We start from the raw sequence: 16,576 nt of genomic DNA on the forward strand, positions 1-16,576 counted from the left end.
ACAAGGGAAACCACTCTTTGGTGTATTTGATGATGAATCGAACTGTCACTGCTTGTTTAGTGATTAAGGTTTGACACCATGCCGCCGCGAACCAGGTTCGATTCCAGTTGCATAAAATCTTTTACGATTTTGATCAGTAACGTTTTTTTTTACTAATCAATCATTGCACTAATAAGTACTGTAAGTGTATAAAATGTGCACCTACTATACATGTATAAATATGGTAACTTACTAGTAGTTTTAATTTTATGCGCCTTATAGTTCAGTGCGCCTTATATGAGAAAGACTTTTAACAAAAGGCTGTTTTTGGGGGGTGCACCTGATAATCCAATGTGTCTTATAGTGCGGAAAATACGTTACACTAAATCAGTGTTTCTCTACTGGTGGCTCAAGACACAAAAATGGGTTGCTGACCTGTGTTCAGTTGGTCGTGGGCTTTTGCCATGGCAAAAAAAAAATGCTAAGAAAAATAAAAAAATCGGCCCCTTAACTGTAAAGAGCGATAATGCCCTACTTGATTTCTTATTCCTGTTTAGTCAATCAGGACTGTCCCAATTGTGAGGGGGACTATATCTCATTTTATTGTGCTTTTGTTTGTTTTATTTCATTTTTCTCCCCAAAATTATGGGTCCCAAGAAAGTTAGTGATCAGGAGAATAAAAAGTGGAAAACAGTGACAACAACGATCGAGTCAAAGAAGGAAACCGTTACGAGATAGGAAAATGGTGTACTAGTGTCTGCCATTGAAGCGCTGCTCGAATTTACAGTTAATGGTTGAAAAATGTTTTTTAGCTTTTTACTAGTTTAGGAATTTGTATCTACATTATTAAATAATTATTGTTGTTCAGGCAATCGTTTTATTATTATTTGGGGTACAATTGTAATTTTGTATGTGGCTATTCAAGAGCTGTTTTAGGGGATCATTTATATCCAAACATATACCGTGCTTGAAGTTGTTTTGGTTATATTCTAATATAACTACACAATCCTTTCATTCGATAGTTTGAGAAGTGATCATTTTTTCCTGATTTTGGTCACCGCTTGCCATTAGGGGGAATGGGGGGTCCTGAAGAACCACTTCACTAAATGAAACAAATGCTGGTAAACTATTCACATGAAACATTGTGTCTCTTATAATAAAGTGAGAATTCTACTTTTTCATGACAATAGGAGAGGTTTGCTGCAGAACAGACAATGTTGGAGTTGACTGGTTTACATCCTGCAATGGACTACTCAGTCACACTTTATGCTCTGTATGACGAAGATTCCAGCGATCCTGTGACAGCTGTAGCTACCACATGTGAGCTTGCGCTCTGCATTTTTGTTTTATAATTCTTTGTGTGTATACATTTCATTGAAATTGAAGGGTGTTGGGTTATTTTTTTTCACATTATGTCTTCTTCCATCCTGCTGTGTTTAGTTCCTCTCCCCCCACCTGTGAGCGTCAACTTTCCAGTGGTGACCCACAGTATGCTGAGGGTCAGCTGGGTGCCTGGAGCTGTAGATGTGCCCAGCCACAGAATTACATACAGCACAAATCATGGCAGTGAAGTGAAGCAGGTAACTGCTGTATAACCTGAAAAGTGTTCTCTCCTCAAAATTTAAACAGTTCTTGAAGAGAAAGTTTGGATTATTAATTGCTTCTTATTGGTAAAAAAAAAACCCTTCATTTATTTGAAAAAACAAAAAAACAATTAAAATTAAATTATAATCAATACATCAACTATCATACAAACGTGGATTTAAAAAAACTACAGTACTTAAATGTTGAGAAATTGGCATTTATTTCATATAAGCCTCATCTAGAGGGAGCTGACATAACTGTCCTCCATGTCGCTGCTACAGCTACCCAGAAACTTGGCCGTAAATGACAGTTTGGTCACTACAATTGTTGGTGGTTTGTATTATACCTTGTGCTTTTTAGCACTTATTTTTGATTGAACAAAATGCAGCAAAATCCGGGGTCAAATAATACACACAGTCTTTTAAATTAGTTTTATTTTCAATAACTTATTTTATTCAGAATGTTGTGTCAATTATTTATAGTTACAATCAGAATGAAATGAAATGAAATGATCTGCATTTATATAGCGCTTTTCAAGTCAATGAAGACTTCCCAAAGCGCTTTACAATGTGCTTCACATTTACCCATTCACACACACTCATACACCAATAGCGGCTGTGCAGCCATGCAAGGCCCAACCTGCTTATTGGGGGCATTAGGGGTTCAGTGTCTTACCCAAGGACACTTCGACATGTAAGACGAAGGAGCCGGGATTCGAACCTGCGATCTCAAGACGGGCGCTACCTCCTGAGCTAATCCCGCCCCCAATCAGAAGATGCTCGATTACAGGCCAAAAATACATATGCATCTTAACTCTGTTATAACATACCTTTCTACGTTAATGCTTTTGCACAAATTAGCCTAAATATTTTGATAAACCATGATGAGTTAATCCTCATGTATGCTCATGCGAATTGTGCCCTCCATTTCATTAGCAAACCGGTAAATCTGTGAATACGGTTGTCCCATCTAGTCAAGTCAAGTCATGTTATGTTTATTTGTATAGCCCTTAATCACAAAGAGTCTCAAAGGGATGCACAGACCACAGATTATTGCAAACCACAGACTATAATTACACCATCCCCTGATCTAAAACCTACATGAGGGCAAGGAAAAACTCAAAAACCTCAACATGAGGAAAATGACGAAACCTTGAGAAGGGACCTCATATGATTCAGATTCAGATTCATATGACGTAGTCTCCCTTCCAGGATTATCAGGCTGTAATGGATGTTGCAATAACAAATAATACACAGATATTGTCAACAACGGAGGCACTCTTTTGAGCTGCAGCTACAATATATATCACACAAGTGAGTACATCCCTCACATTTCAGCAGAGATTTAATTCTAATGTTTAATAGAACACCACTGAAGTAACATTGCTTTTGACACAATGTAAAGAAGTCTGGCAACAAAGGCCACGGCTTACTGGAAAGACATCCTCTGGTCTGATGAGACAAAGATTAATTTATTTGGCTCAGACGCTGTGAGGCATGTGTGGTGGCAACCAGATAAGGAGTACAAACATGTTTGTGTCGTGCCTAAAGCCAAGCATGCTGTTGGGAATGTCATGTTTTGGGGCTGCTTGAGTGCAACTGGAAGTGGGAAGTTGCATTGCATTAAATGAAACATGAACTCAAGCATGTACTGTGAAATACTGGAGCAGAGAATGACCCCCTCTATCCAGAAACTGCAATGAAATGTTCCAGCCTGACAATGACCCCAAATACACTTCTAAGATGACTATTGCTTTTCTAAAGGGGCTAAGGGTAAAATGGTTGGACTGGCCAAGCATATCTCCAGATCTAAATCCAATAGAGCATCTTTAGGGCATCCTCAAGCTGACTGTGGAGAAGCACACAATCTTACATATCCCTCAGCTCAGTCATGTTGTCATGGAGGAGCGGAAGAGCATTTCAGTGGTAATTTGTGATGCTCTGGTGAAATCCATTTACAGGAGCATTAAAGTGGTTCTGCAAAATCATGGTGGCCGCACAAAATACTTCAGGAGCTTTTACTTGAGGCTGTACTCTCTTTTTAATTACGAGGGGTTTAGCTACTTATGCACATATTTTGAGTTTTTTTAGGGGGAAAATAAATCTACACTGCTTTATAAGCTTTACACATAATACCTTTCATTGTGTCAAAGTGATGTTTCTTCAGTGATGTTCAAATAATAATTGTCATGAAATCACTGCAGAAATGTGAGGGGTTGTACTCACTTTTGTGACATACTGTACAATTTTATTTATTTATTTATTTATTTGCAAAGATGGAGGTAACCGGACAGAACTCAGTGCTGGTGCAGAGCCTTTCCTCTTTGTCTAGGTATCTGGTGTCGGTCCAATCTCGCTACCTTCAAGGCCTTTCAACAGCCATCATCAGTAACATCACCACATGTAAAACACCTGTACTTTTCCCCTTGAACTGTGGATTTAGGAATAACAAAAGTAACTTCATGTATGTGCCTTCCAGTGAAAGTACCTTCCCCTTCAGACTTGAGGGTGTCCAATTTTTCCGGGAGTGAAATCACCGTGCGTTGGCAGGCTGCTGCTGATGATGTCATCTCTTACCTCATTAAGTGGATCTCCTTAGGTGGAGGTGACCTGAGACAGGTAGAGACTTTAAAGTATTTGATTTGCATAAAGATGCAGAGTGAAAAGGGTTGTATTTCTTGATGTGTTGTGAAGTTGCTCAGGGATGCTGCTGCTGGAAATGTGAATTTCCCTTCGGGGATGAATAAAGTATCTATCTATCTATCTATCTATCTATCTATCTATCTATCTATCTATCTATCTATCTATCTATCTATCTATCTATCTATCTATCTATCTATCTATCTATCTATCTATCTATCTATCTATCTATCTATCTATCTATCTATCTATCTATCTATCTATCTATCTATCTAAGTTGAAGGTGAGTGGCGAAAGTGAAGGGGCCATCCTGGAAGGAGTGAAGGATGAAAAGGAATATCAGATCTCTTTATCTGCACTGTATGGAGATGGAGCTCAAAGTGAAGCAGTGGCTATACGTTATAGCACACGTGAGTCGCTTTTCATCAGTACATGATATAAACCACAAACACTAAACACATTTTTTCTAATTTATTTGTCAGTATTAATGTACAGTATTTTCTGCACCGTAAGGCACACTGGATTACAAAACGAACCCCTAAAAATAGTATTTTGTGATATTTATTTTTTATGTAAGGCACACCGGATTATCAGGGGCATGGAATTATAAATACTCTAAGGGGTAAGGTTGCAGGAAATGAATAAAGTGCCTTATTTCCGCATTAATTGATCACACATTTAATGCAATGGGAATTGAACCATAATTGTGACGTAGGGGGGGGATCTTTTAAGGGTTACAATTCTATCTTCTTTACTCATTATCCTTTATCGACCAGTTCATAATACGCTACAAAGTTTAGGAGCCGGGACTCTTATTCTCAGCCAATAGGCCAAGCTAAGGTCTTAGCCCTAAAGCATTGCTGCGATCATTGCGAATGCACCGTTCCTGGAGGTACTGCAATACCAGGCTGATGCGTGGAGTGGACAGAGCAAGCTCTATTTTTTTTGGTTTGAACAAATTTATTGACACTAAAAATAGAAAACAATCATGACAATCTCAACAGCAATTAAGCACATTCACAATATTATATTCCAATATTACGTTTTTAACAGCAAACACAAAGTGAGGTTTGAACAAACCTTCTCGAAAATCAATTTCTTTGTTAGTGTCAATAGATCCGTCCGCTCTATAGTGCGCTGGATCCTATTTACTAGGCCACTAGTGATTCAGTTAGCACATGTCAAGGCATTAGGTCTTATTTCACTATCACACTAATTTGAGTCAAAACCAAATTACTGATGTTACTATTGGGCCGGGCCGCGAGAATATTGCGAGAATATTGTCGGACATTAAACTGATCTGTCGTACAGCCAACGCGCAGTCTTTACAAAGCACACAAGATTCCGAAATGAAAGATGAAGGGGCATTGTGGGAAATAAATTGTTGTTCTGAACAGGATGAAGAAAAGGGCATTGTGGAAAGTAATTCAGTAGTCATGAAGGATGTAAATAAGCGCATGGCTGCATGTAAGCAAAAGGTTTGTCACTTACAATGCTTAGTTTAAGCTGGGAAGAAGTAAAACAAAATTCTTTACTTAGCATATCTGCTACTCTAACTAAAAATAGTGTAATAATGAGATTAGACAAAATGCCTTTTCATGTATCGCCTACATCTGTAGTGTCCTAGTGGGTGGGAATCGACACTCTTTTGTCCTGTTCTGGATGTGATTCCCGTTGCATTTAATGTTATTTAACTGTGAACTACCATCTATGTTCCTAGCGGCCTAGTGCTTATGATTTGATGCTACCATTGTTATCTGTTTCGATCCTTGTTGCCACCATTGTTAGGCAATGGTGGTCCGTGATAAACTTTATAGTATGATCATGGTAACGCATTTCCAATTTTGTCTGCATATAAGGTACACCGGATTACAACGCGCGCATTGAAAGTTTTGACCAATTTGGGTTTTTTTGTGTGCGCCTCATAGTCTGGAAATTACTGTACCAACAGTGTGTTCTGTTCATAAGCTTCTTTGCTGACTGACTCTTCCTTGTAGTGACCGGCGGGGGTCCGTCCAGCGTGTCCATCTCTGAGGAGACGCCGGTCAGCATGTTGGTCAGCTGGGTCCCCCCCAATGCTCATGTTTTGCAGTATAGAGTCTCTTACAGTGCCTTGACTGGTGCAGAAAACAAAGAGAGTGATGTAAGTGCCACCTCACCTACAGTAATTGCTTTCTGTACTCGTACATAAGAACTGAAATAAGTGTGTTTGTGTTCAGGTGTTTGTTCCTGGCGGCGAAAAGCATGTGGTGCTAAACTCATTACAACCAGACACACGATACAGCATCTCGGTCACTGCTGAATATCGCAACAAAGAAGGAGGCAGTGGTTCAGCACAGGGCAAAACCAGTATGGGAAATACACAGAAAATTCAACGTTGTTACAATGAAACTAATAAGTGTTTAAATGTGTGCATTGTACACACACATTAATGTTACTTTAACACGGATTAATATGTTCCTTTTTGTCCACTTGTGTTTGTCAAAGCCTCTAACACTCTTCAGTGTAAAATATTCCTCTTGTTAATATTAAAAAAGCAAAATGAAATATGTTGATTAAACCAACATTGTTGTGGACACATAAAATCTCGTTTTTATGATAATCTTAATTAGCATTTTTTCCATGAAAAACAAATGTTAAATGTTAAAAGTTATTTTCTCTTCTGGGATCTTCCCCTGAGGATTGGGACCAACTGCAAATTAAATCTAAGACCTTATGTTGGTTTTTGCCTTTTTTCCATTAGAGTACATTTATATTTCTGGATCTTTGGCACAACAAAACAGTATTCATTTTACTGATAAGTTAAAAAAAACGTGTGTTGTCAATTAAAGAAAAATAAACACATAGACCAAACCTACAAACACTACAGCTTTAAATATTAGACCACTGCTTTTTCTACCATTAGAAAAACACCAACAGATATTAAAAAAAAGAAAAAGAAAAAATTCCAACAACAAAAAATCTTTACTCGAGACTAATATTTTAATCTATGGCTAGTTTATCTTTAAAGCAAGAATAAGTCCTTGTGCGTGAGTAAACCACTCCAACAATGGCATTACATTTTCGTTTGGTAAAATTTTGCTCTTTTTATTTTAAACAAGCACATTTTTTTAATATTCTGGAGACTGATTGTGTTCCACGCGTAAAATACAGTGTGGGATAGCATCTGCCGTTTTTTAACGTCAATGGGTTGGCATGTATACCTGTACATACACTAAATTGGAGTGATAATTGTATAAGAGTGTTCAATCTTTACCGCAGATCTAATCTGCACCGCTAGGGGGCGCTGATGCAAATAAGACTAAAAGCCAATATGTTTTATGACGTAGGAATTGAGCTAGGTAGAGTCAGAGTCGAAAATTTGCACTGATTAAAGGAATTCATTTTATCAACTTATTATTTAAAAAATGAACACGTTTTAAATGTTTTTTGTACAATTCTTCAATAATTTGTTCAAAACAGATTATTTGGTAGATTGGCACTAATTCAAATTAAATCTAGTCAAGTGCTTCTCAATTAGTTTCTTCCACGCCCCCCCTCGAAGAAGGAATCCTCTCGTGATATATTTAGCATGTCATTTTCAATAGATACACTAAAAACATATAATTTTACATCTTTTTAATTTTTTTAACTATTGTGTGCGTCTGTTGATTTGATGTTTTGCTGGTTGGGTGGGGTAAAGAAGACTTTTGTTTGTCTCTTTCGCCCGCCTCTCTTTTCACTTGTCTCCTCATCTGTGTTAAATAATTTCTCAAGGAGTCACTTGAGTGTCTACTCCACCTCATATTTACACTTTGCACTGCGTGGAAGCAAAATGTAAACAGAACACTCAATGCCAATGAGAGCGTCACTGCTCCCTAGTGTAGTGGAAGTGCAATTGTACTTTATTCTGGGAAAGTTAAAAAAAATTCTCCCCTAGGGCAAAGCCGCCATACTATTTGAGAACCACTTGCTCAAGTTTTTTTCAACATGATTTAATAGTGATTTTATTTATGAATTATACTTTTTTTCTGTAATTTTGCCACAGCCAGTCTACGAGTAAGCAGCGTGAGCGTAGTGCGGTCAGATCACTCTAGTATCTGCGTTTCCTGGAGACCCCTCACAGTCGTCGACGGCTACCGCATTGTTATTCAGTCTGTCAAAGGTTAGTTTGGGTGCAATCTTTTTTTTTCTGCCCCCAAGTGGTCTAAATTGTAACCAACCCAATTCGCGGACTTGTTTTTTCAATACAGACAAAGTGCCAATGGAAGAAAGAGTGGACGAGTCCAGCAGCACACAATGTTTCAGCGGTCTACAAGCCGAAACATTGTACCGCATCAGTGTGCACTCAATTTTGGGATCAGCAGAGGGGGCTGCTGTCTCCATTCTGCATCCAACAGGTCTGAGGTGATCACACTTTACACCTCAATCTTGAGTATGTTCTTCATGATGCTGTCACACATTTTTTGGGAGGAAGGCTGTATGACAGGGGTGGGCAAACTATGGCCTGTGTGCCACACGCGGCCCGTCATGCTTTTTCATCCAGCCCGCCAAACAAAAATGGTCAAAACATAATGACAATATTTATATTAGTGAATAAAATTCTACCATTAAAAAAAAATTGGGTGGCAACTTTGTCCCCATTGTCCCTTTGTGCGTCAACAACAAAAATACTACGACAGAAATACAAAAATACTACGAAACCTAATATCAGTGCTTAAAAACAGGGACCCATTATATTATTTTACTCTAATTCTGAAAAGAGAAAAATACTATAGAAATACTACTGCAATAATAGTATAATACAACAACACTACTGCAGAAATCTTACAAACAAAAAAAACTGTACAATTACAGTAATATTACAAAAATACTACAAAATACCACTATGGAAATTCTTAAAAATAAGACTATTATACTAAATAAATACTACAAAATACTAATAGTGAAATACATCTATAGAAATTCTACAATTATACCACTACAGTAATACTATAATACAACAATACTACTACAAAAATATTATGACAGAAATATTACAAAAATACAACCACACTAATACTGCATAAATATTACAGAAATACTGCTATGAAAGTGCTTTTGCAGAAATTCTACAAAAATACTAAAAAATAAAACCACAATTATACTACATAACTAAATCTCAAATTAAGTGTTTAAAACAGAGACCTAATATTTGGTTCTGCTTTAATTGTGACAGTTTCAAAACCAAACTGATGAACCTCATTTATTTAAAAACAAATAAAAAGAAATGTAACATGTAAATGTCTGCATTTTAGCGAAATTTGGGTGGTAAATAAATTATTTTAACCAATACTTTATTGACCAATTTGATAGTTCGATATACTTTACTCAACAAGGTTCGTCCATTGATGCAGAGATGCTTTTTGGCGGATTTTCTTTTTCTGTCGGCATGGTCGTGTGTTTTGTAGTAAATATTTCTAACGCTTGGATTCACTAGACTCTCACGGATAGGTCTGACCCCTCAAATCAAGTTAACTTTCTTTGTTTTGGGCTTTAATAATCACGGGCCAGGTCGGGCTAGATTTTTTTTTTAGACTTCATCTTATTTCTAGCGAGTTTGTTAGGGCAGTGGTTTGTTGAAAAAGCGACAGGGAGCCACTAGGGAGCGGCTAAGAGTAGCATGCAGTTCCAGAGCCACTTGTACTTGATGGGGGTATTTACTGGTTGGTGCCTTGACACAAAACCTAGTGAAGAACACTTGCAGAGGCCTAAAGTAGAACTGTGTAAATTTTCACGAAAATCAGTTCTGCCTTTTCGGAGCTTATAATCAAATACAAACAAACACACTCACACACAATTCTGGATTTATAAGTACTGTAAATTCCGGACTATAAGCCACTACTTTTTTCCCAAACTTTCAACCCTGAGGCTTATTCAGTGATGCGGCCAATTTATGTAATTTTTCTAACGACCGCCAGCGGCGCTCGAGTACACTGTAGGTAAGATCTAGACTGAAACTTCTTAGCTTGTGCAAAAATTATATTAGCGTAGACATATTCTCAACATGCAAATTGCAAAAAGAAAGGCACATGACGCAACTTCCAAGTTAAACGCAATCAAGCAGTCCGACACAGAAAGAAACAGCTACCGCACGCAAACTTTACTTTGCGAGCGTGTTTTTGATAAAAGGGAGAGCGTAGGACGACGTCTTTATGACAATGTCTCTTTCCCATACTGAAGAAAGACGACTTTGATGACGTCAGTTATAAGGAGGATGATAACTATGGTTTACTGTGCTTACCACAAGCTCGGTAAGTTTTTTTAACAGAGCTGATTACTGTGTTGCGAGCGTGTTGCTAGTAGCGTTTTGCTACCCTTCACAGGCACGGTTAGGGATGAAAGTTATAATATTATTATTAAAGCTTTGAAAACTCTCTCGGTGTACGGTCTTTCTTTGTAAATATGTGTAACCATGTATAATATGTATTTGCAACTGTATATTTTTGTAATGTATTTATTTTAGAAACTCATTCTGATATGTTTTGAACGAGCAAATGAGAAAGAAGGGGCGGGGCAAACGCGGGCTGACGGGAAGTGGAGTAAAGGTGAGACGTGTTTGTGGACGCGGCCGACAATAGTGGATATATATTTTTCCTACCCTTACCTTTGGAAATATACACTTTTTTCCTTGGATTACTTTCAACGGGCATTTGGACTCTGCAGGGCTGCATTAAATCTTAAGTACCGGTAACATTTTCCGTTCATTTTGCCGGCTGTGTTTGTTGGACTGTATCAGGAATGGGTGCTTGCTCTGTCCACTCCATGCGTCGACCCGGTATTGCAGTACCTCCGGGAACGGTGCATTCGCAATGATCGCAGCAAGGCTTTAGTGCTAGAACCTTAGCTTGGCCTTTTGGCTGAGAGTAAGTGTCCCGGCTCCTAGGCTTTGTAGCGTATTATGATCTGACCGATAACGGATAATGGATAATGAATAACGAAGATAGAACAATAACCCTTAAAAACCCCAAAACCCCAATTTCGTGTTTGTATTGCGTATTTTCAATGTGGACGCATGCGTCTAATATACAGGTGCGGCTTGTGTATGTACAAAATCGGTTTTCCTCCCGAAATGTGGTGGGTGCGGCCTATAATCAGGTGCGCTCTATAGTCCGGAATTTACGGTAGTTTAGATTTAGATAGCTCGGTAGCCTAGATGGTAGGGGCGCCCGCTCTGGGACTGGGAGGTCGCTGGTTCAAGCCTCGGCCGAGTCATACCTAAGACTTGCAACATTGGTACTCATTGCCTCCCTGCTTGGCGTTCAGCATTAGGGGTTGGAATTGGGGGGTTTGGTCACCTAATGACTCCCAACACCTCAGTTGAGTTGAGCGAGGGGGCTAGGAATCCCCTCCTCTGAATCAATTTCCCAAAAAGAGTCAGAAATGACTCTAGCCACCTCCCACCAGGGGGATATGGCTGTGGTATATATAATATATATATATAGATTTAGATAGACAGATTAACTTTAGATATATATATTTTCTTGCTACTGTTAACTTCTTTATTCTACTGAAATATGTTTGTAAATACATGCATGCGTTTCTTTAAGACATGGCAAATAGTTCATAGCTAAACATTGCTTTTTGTCTCGCACAGCTCATGCACCGGCTAAAATTCCTGTCAACCCTCGTCTGTACCCAATTCATACTGAAGGTGAGCTCATTATATCAATTTGTTCACTGATGTCCACGGATAATGGACATTTGTGGATTTCTAAAAACAATGTCTATGAATGTATAATTTATTGATCCCTTTAGAGAACTTAAAAAATCCTCTCCATTTTTAGTTTGTCCTGAATTCACCATCAGAAACAGCATTGTTAAGGGTAAGACAGGCTTCCATAAAAACACTATGGAAATGATGAATTCTTTACATGTCCTTATGCATGTCCAGGCTTTGATATGATGCAGGCATTTGGCCTCACTCCTAAAGCCCACTCGTCTGTGGATGGGGTCTCAGCCGAGCCTTTTGTCTTCAACACACTTCCCGCCTATACGTTGTACAGGGATGTACAACTGACACAAAGCACCAAGTGAGGCATCTTTTTCCCCTCTTGTGTATCTGTAAAGCTCAGTCTTAAAGATCAAAGACTCAAATCATGCTATGTTTTCAGTCAGCTGACAAATCTTTCAAACTTGCTGAGGTTAAATGCTTCCTCCCTCCCTCAAAGGTTCATCCACCCCGTAGGCTTCTCTCCGGAGCACACTATCAGCATCGCTTTTCGTCTGCTGCAGGAAACAGCCAGAGAACCCTTCGCCCTCTGGCAGCTCACAGATAATGACTTTCAGCCCAAGATGGGAGTGGTGCTGGACCGTGAGTTCATCAGCACAGCTTTTACTTGTAGTCGTGAGATTGTTTACCGTACTAGATTCCTTAAAGCAGTGGTCGGCAACCATCTCTATACCAAGGACCGGTGCATTGTTTAACAATATGTCTGCCCAAGGGCAGCGTTATATAATTTTGTACTTTTTCTAAAGTAATAATAACATCAATTATAAAATGTAGATAATAACAACGGGAAGGCACGGAAGCTGAGTTGTTAGCATGTCCACGGCTCAGTTCTGAGGTCATGGGGTCAAGTCCAGCTACCAGCTTTCCTGTCCGGAGTTTGCATGGGTTTCCTCCGGGCACTCCGGTTTCCTCCCACATTCCAAAAACATGCATGTCAGATTAATTGGCCGGTCCAAATCATCCCTAGGTATGAATGAGAGAGTGAGTTGTGTGTCCCTGTGTGCCTTGCGACTGGCAACCAGTTCAGGGTGTCCCCTGCCCAGAGCCTGGAGATGGCTGGGATGGGCTCCAGCACCCTCCGCTACCCTACCAAGGATAAGCGGTGCAGATAATGGATGGATGGATAAGAATAACAACAATAATAATAAATCCATTGTGTAATCAATCATGTGTAGCATTTATTGTCAGAATTAATATCATTTTTATGATAAATTGTGTTGCTTCACTGAAATTAGAGTTGCACTGTAGTTGGCAAAATATACATAGTAAAATATGATAACTAGAAAAATATAAAGTATTCATATCCAAAATAAAAGCTATACTCAACCGGGATATTGAACTTAAAACTGCGTTCCCAAACTGTGGTTTAGTGTGTTCCCTCAAAAAGGTAGTTGTTGTGGTGTAAAGAGTCCTTCAGGATGTGTTTAGCTCTGCTGAGGTAGCAAAAGCTGGCAGTGTTCTACAGGCTGGGCAGAGGCAGCCAGTCATCTTTTGGCCCATGTTTATAATCCTCTGTAGGGCTTTCCTGTCCACTGCAGAGCATCCCGCTCTCTATAGTGGCCCTGTAAAATTTCACCAGCAGTTTCTCATTCAGGTTGCCCCTCCTGAGCACTCTCAGGAAGTGGAGTGGGCCTTCTTCATCACCACCGCAGTGTTGGCCTACCACGCTGTCTTCGTTGATGTGAAGCGGGGCTGGTTCCGCTCTGCCCTTCCTGAAGTCCAGGATGATCTCCTTTGTTTTAGAGGTGTTGAGTTGGAGGTTGGACACCATGCCAATATTCTTTTTACCTCGTTCTGTAGTATTACTCATCTTCCTTTGAGACAAGTTCAATGACGGGGTTGTCATCAGCAAACTTGATGACGTTATTTGAGGGGCTGGGTCAGCAGTATTTGCCATAGATTTTTTAAAACCCCAGTGGGAGAAGCGTCTGAAGGGGTCCTGGGGCATGCCCCCCGGAAGAAAATTTGGTACATTCTGAATTCAAACAAATTCAAACAAACAAACTTAAACAAATTCAAACTGATTTGGTACATTTTAGAACACAATCAAGTAGTTCGATCTATCATGGATGTGTGTTCTTGTAGACTAATGAATCATAAATTCACTCATTATAAAAGGCAATGACACAGCAAACAAGTCCCACCGACAATAAATGGTAAACGATATCCGGAGAATAATGCAAAACTGGGGCGGCAGTAGCTCAGGAGGTAGAGCGCTCGTCTTGGGATCAAGGGATCCCAGTTCGAATCCCGGCTCGTCCGTGTTACATGTCGAAGTGTCCTTGGGTAAGACACTAAACCCCTAATACCCCCAATAAGCAGGTTAGCGTCTTACATGGCTGCAATACAAGGCCGCTATTGGGAAATGTCTGGCACATTGTAAAGCGCTTTGGGAAGTCATTGACTTGAAAAGCGCTATATAAATGCAGATCATTTCATTTAATTTAATTTCCCAAAAAAATCTGCTTGGCATTTATCAGTCCATCCATTATCTGCACCGCTTATCCTTAGTAGGGTCGCGGGGGTGCTGGAGCCCATCCCAGCTGTTTAAGGGCAGTGGTCAGGGGACACCCTGAACTGATTGCCAGCCAGTTGCAGGTCATGCTCGGCATATAATTAGACTAAAAACAACTAGTCCTGTTCCGATGCTGATACTGTACTATTTTAACATATTGTTTTGGCGAGTATACAGACCAACTCCCCTTTATGAGTTTGATTTTTAATAAAAGGTAAAACTCATATTGAACATTTGTTATATTACACTACAAATGATCAGTACCGCTTCTTTTGTGATTGCTGCTATGACAGGGTGCTGGTTCCTCTTTGATGGTTTACAGGAGGTTATTGCATACCTGTCAAACTTAGCCAATTGCTCCCCTTATTAATGATTGCAATTCACATGTAAAGCAATAATAAACCTTAAAAACACAACGCGGCACTTATTTACTCACAGCAGACAGACTATATAGAACAAAAAATGTGTTTATTTAGTTAAAAGAAATGTTACAGGGCATACACAATTTGAAATGATCAAATAACATGGGAAAATATGGTGAAAACGTATGCGTTGTAAGGTATATTATTGTAACGAGCAACTTATTAGTGGTGGGAATTCCGGCTCCTTTTGGAAAACCGACTATTTCAGCTAGGCTCACTCAAACGGCTCTTTCGATTTTTTTTGTTGCTTTAACTGATATATTACTATACTATATTATTTACTAATAATGTAACAATATGTCCGGTGGTTGCCGACCACTGCCTCAAAGCACTCGGTCCTCAAACAAAATCTAAGCAATTAGTGTTTCATTCTTTGAAATTCCAGTAAACAAACATAAATTAATGAAATCCAACTACGTGTTGATACTTTGATGCCTTGACAAATTATGTTCAGTTTTTTGTCATAATACAACTGTGTTCTTATTATCTAGCTTTGAGGAAACAGCTAGTGTACTTAAGTCTGGATTACAGAGGCGAAGTGCAAGAGTTGACCTTTGACCAGCCCCAGGTCCACAAGCTGTTCTACGGTAGTTTTCACAAGGTGAGCAAATGCGACTCAAATATTCGTACATTTTAAAACCATTTCAGTATGTTTCTTAGCAGCATGCGTGTGTTCTGCTTTTTTAAATCAAAGCAAATGGATTTGTTTCCCACTATTTATACAGCAAAATGCAATTCAAAATATTGTAATAAATGTACAATGTACATTTGAAAAAAACACATTCCTGCTCCCTAACCAATATCTCGGGCATAGATGTACTGAAAACGTGGCAAGGCACAGTTTAACCATGTGAGGAAAAGGTCCAGATGGATGGCAACAGGAAGGAGTTGGAATCCAAGATCCAATGTGTTTTAGATTTAGTCTGAAAACATTAGTCCATATTTGGCTTTTATATCAATACCAACAAAAGGAGATGTAATATAATTAAATGTCAACACCAGATTTGCTGTCAAAGACCAGATACTTGTCATTTTTTTTTTATGATGTTGTATCTTGTATATGTCTTTGAATAGTTGTATCTCATTGTCTGACAGAGGTACAGTAATCCCTCGGTTTTTGCAATTAATGTGGAGCACAACTCCCTGCAAAAAGTGGAAATCCGCAAAATAGGGTCACACCTTCATTAAAAAAAAACATGGGTCAAACTTACAACGAGATGACATCCTTACCGACAGAGAGTTTAAGACTGTAACAAAATAACAACTATAGACTTACTAATAAAAACACAGCACAGATTTTCTGTTCAATGAATGGTCTTTATTGTCTTTATACAAAAGTACAAAATGGAAGGGTTTCTCCTTTCAATGTTAGAAAACGATTAGGAGAGCGGCTGGCTAGCTGTACCCTAGTAACGTTTATCTTCGGGTTGAGACAGGTCTCTGCAATGATTAAAATACAACAGTCCCGAATGTAGTGGGTTCCCACAATTTGTATCTCCAGGTCATCTGTTTCGTAGGTAATTGATCTGGCGTTGGTGAGATACAGGCTCTGCTAGGGTGGCTTATAAGAGTTGTTAGCCTAGTCATAGTGGTAGGCTGGACCTGAAGTCTCTTTATCGCCTTCTCTCCTGACACCGCGTCAGTGGCTTCCTGGACCGGATTACAATCCAAGGAGCACTTGTTGTTG

General features: G+C 39.1%; 1 protein-coding gene across 3 annotated transcripts in view; it reads left to right on the forward strand.

Annotated features, from left to right (window-relative positions):
- Positions 1–16,576, forward strand: part of col20a1 (collagen type XX alpha 1 chain) — a 53,163-nt gene that overhangs the window by 25,054 nt on the left and 11,533 nt on the right. For all 3 annotated transcript variants that reach the window (XM_088332265.1, XM_088332266.1, XM_088332267.1), the window contains exons 14-27: positions 1,170–1,299; positions 1,420–1,559; positions 3,839–3,965; positions 4,042–4,181; positions 4,480–4,612; positions 6,200–6,345; positions 6,422–6,551; positions 8,230–8,346; positions 8,435–8,581; positions 11,818–11,874; positions 12,008–12,046; positions 12,115–12,253; positions 12,392–12,534; positions 15,381–15,490. In XM_088332265.1, the coding sequence (XP_088188391.1) occupies positions 1,170–1,299; positions 1,420–1,559; positions 3,839–3,965; positions 4,042–4,181; positions 4,480–4,612; positions 6,200–6,345; positions 6,422–6,551; positions 8,230–8,346; positions 8,435–8,581; positions 11,818–11,874; positions 12,008–12,046; positions 12,115–12,253; positions 12,392–12,534; positions 15,381–15,490 (1,698 nt within the window). The remainder of the gene's footprint in view (positions 1–1,169; positions 1,300–1,419; positions 1,560–3,838; positions 3,966–4,041; positions 4,182–4,479; positions 4,613–6,199; positions 6,346–6,421; positions 6,552–8,229; positions 8,347–8,434; positions 8,582–11,817; positions 11,875–12,007; positions 12,047–12,114; positions 12,254–12,391; positions 12,535–15,380; positions 15,491–16,576) is intronic.

This window comes from Urocampus carinirostris, chromosome 3, assembly GCF_059441175.1.
Source record: "Urocampus carinirostris isolate Australia breed hairy pipefish chromosome 3, RoL_Ucar_1.0, whole genome shotgun sequence".
Classification (NCBI taxonomy): domain Eukaryota; kingdom Metazoa; phylum Chordata; class Actinopteri; order Syngnathiformes; family Syngnathidae; genus Urocampus; species Urocampus carinirostris.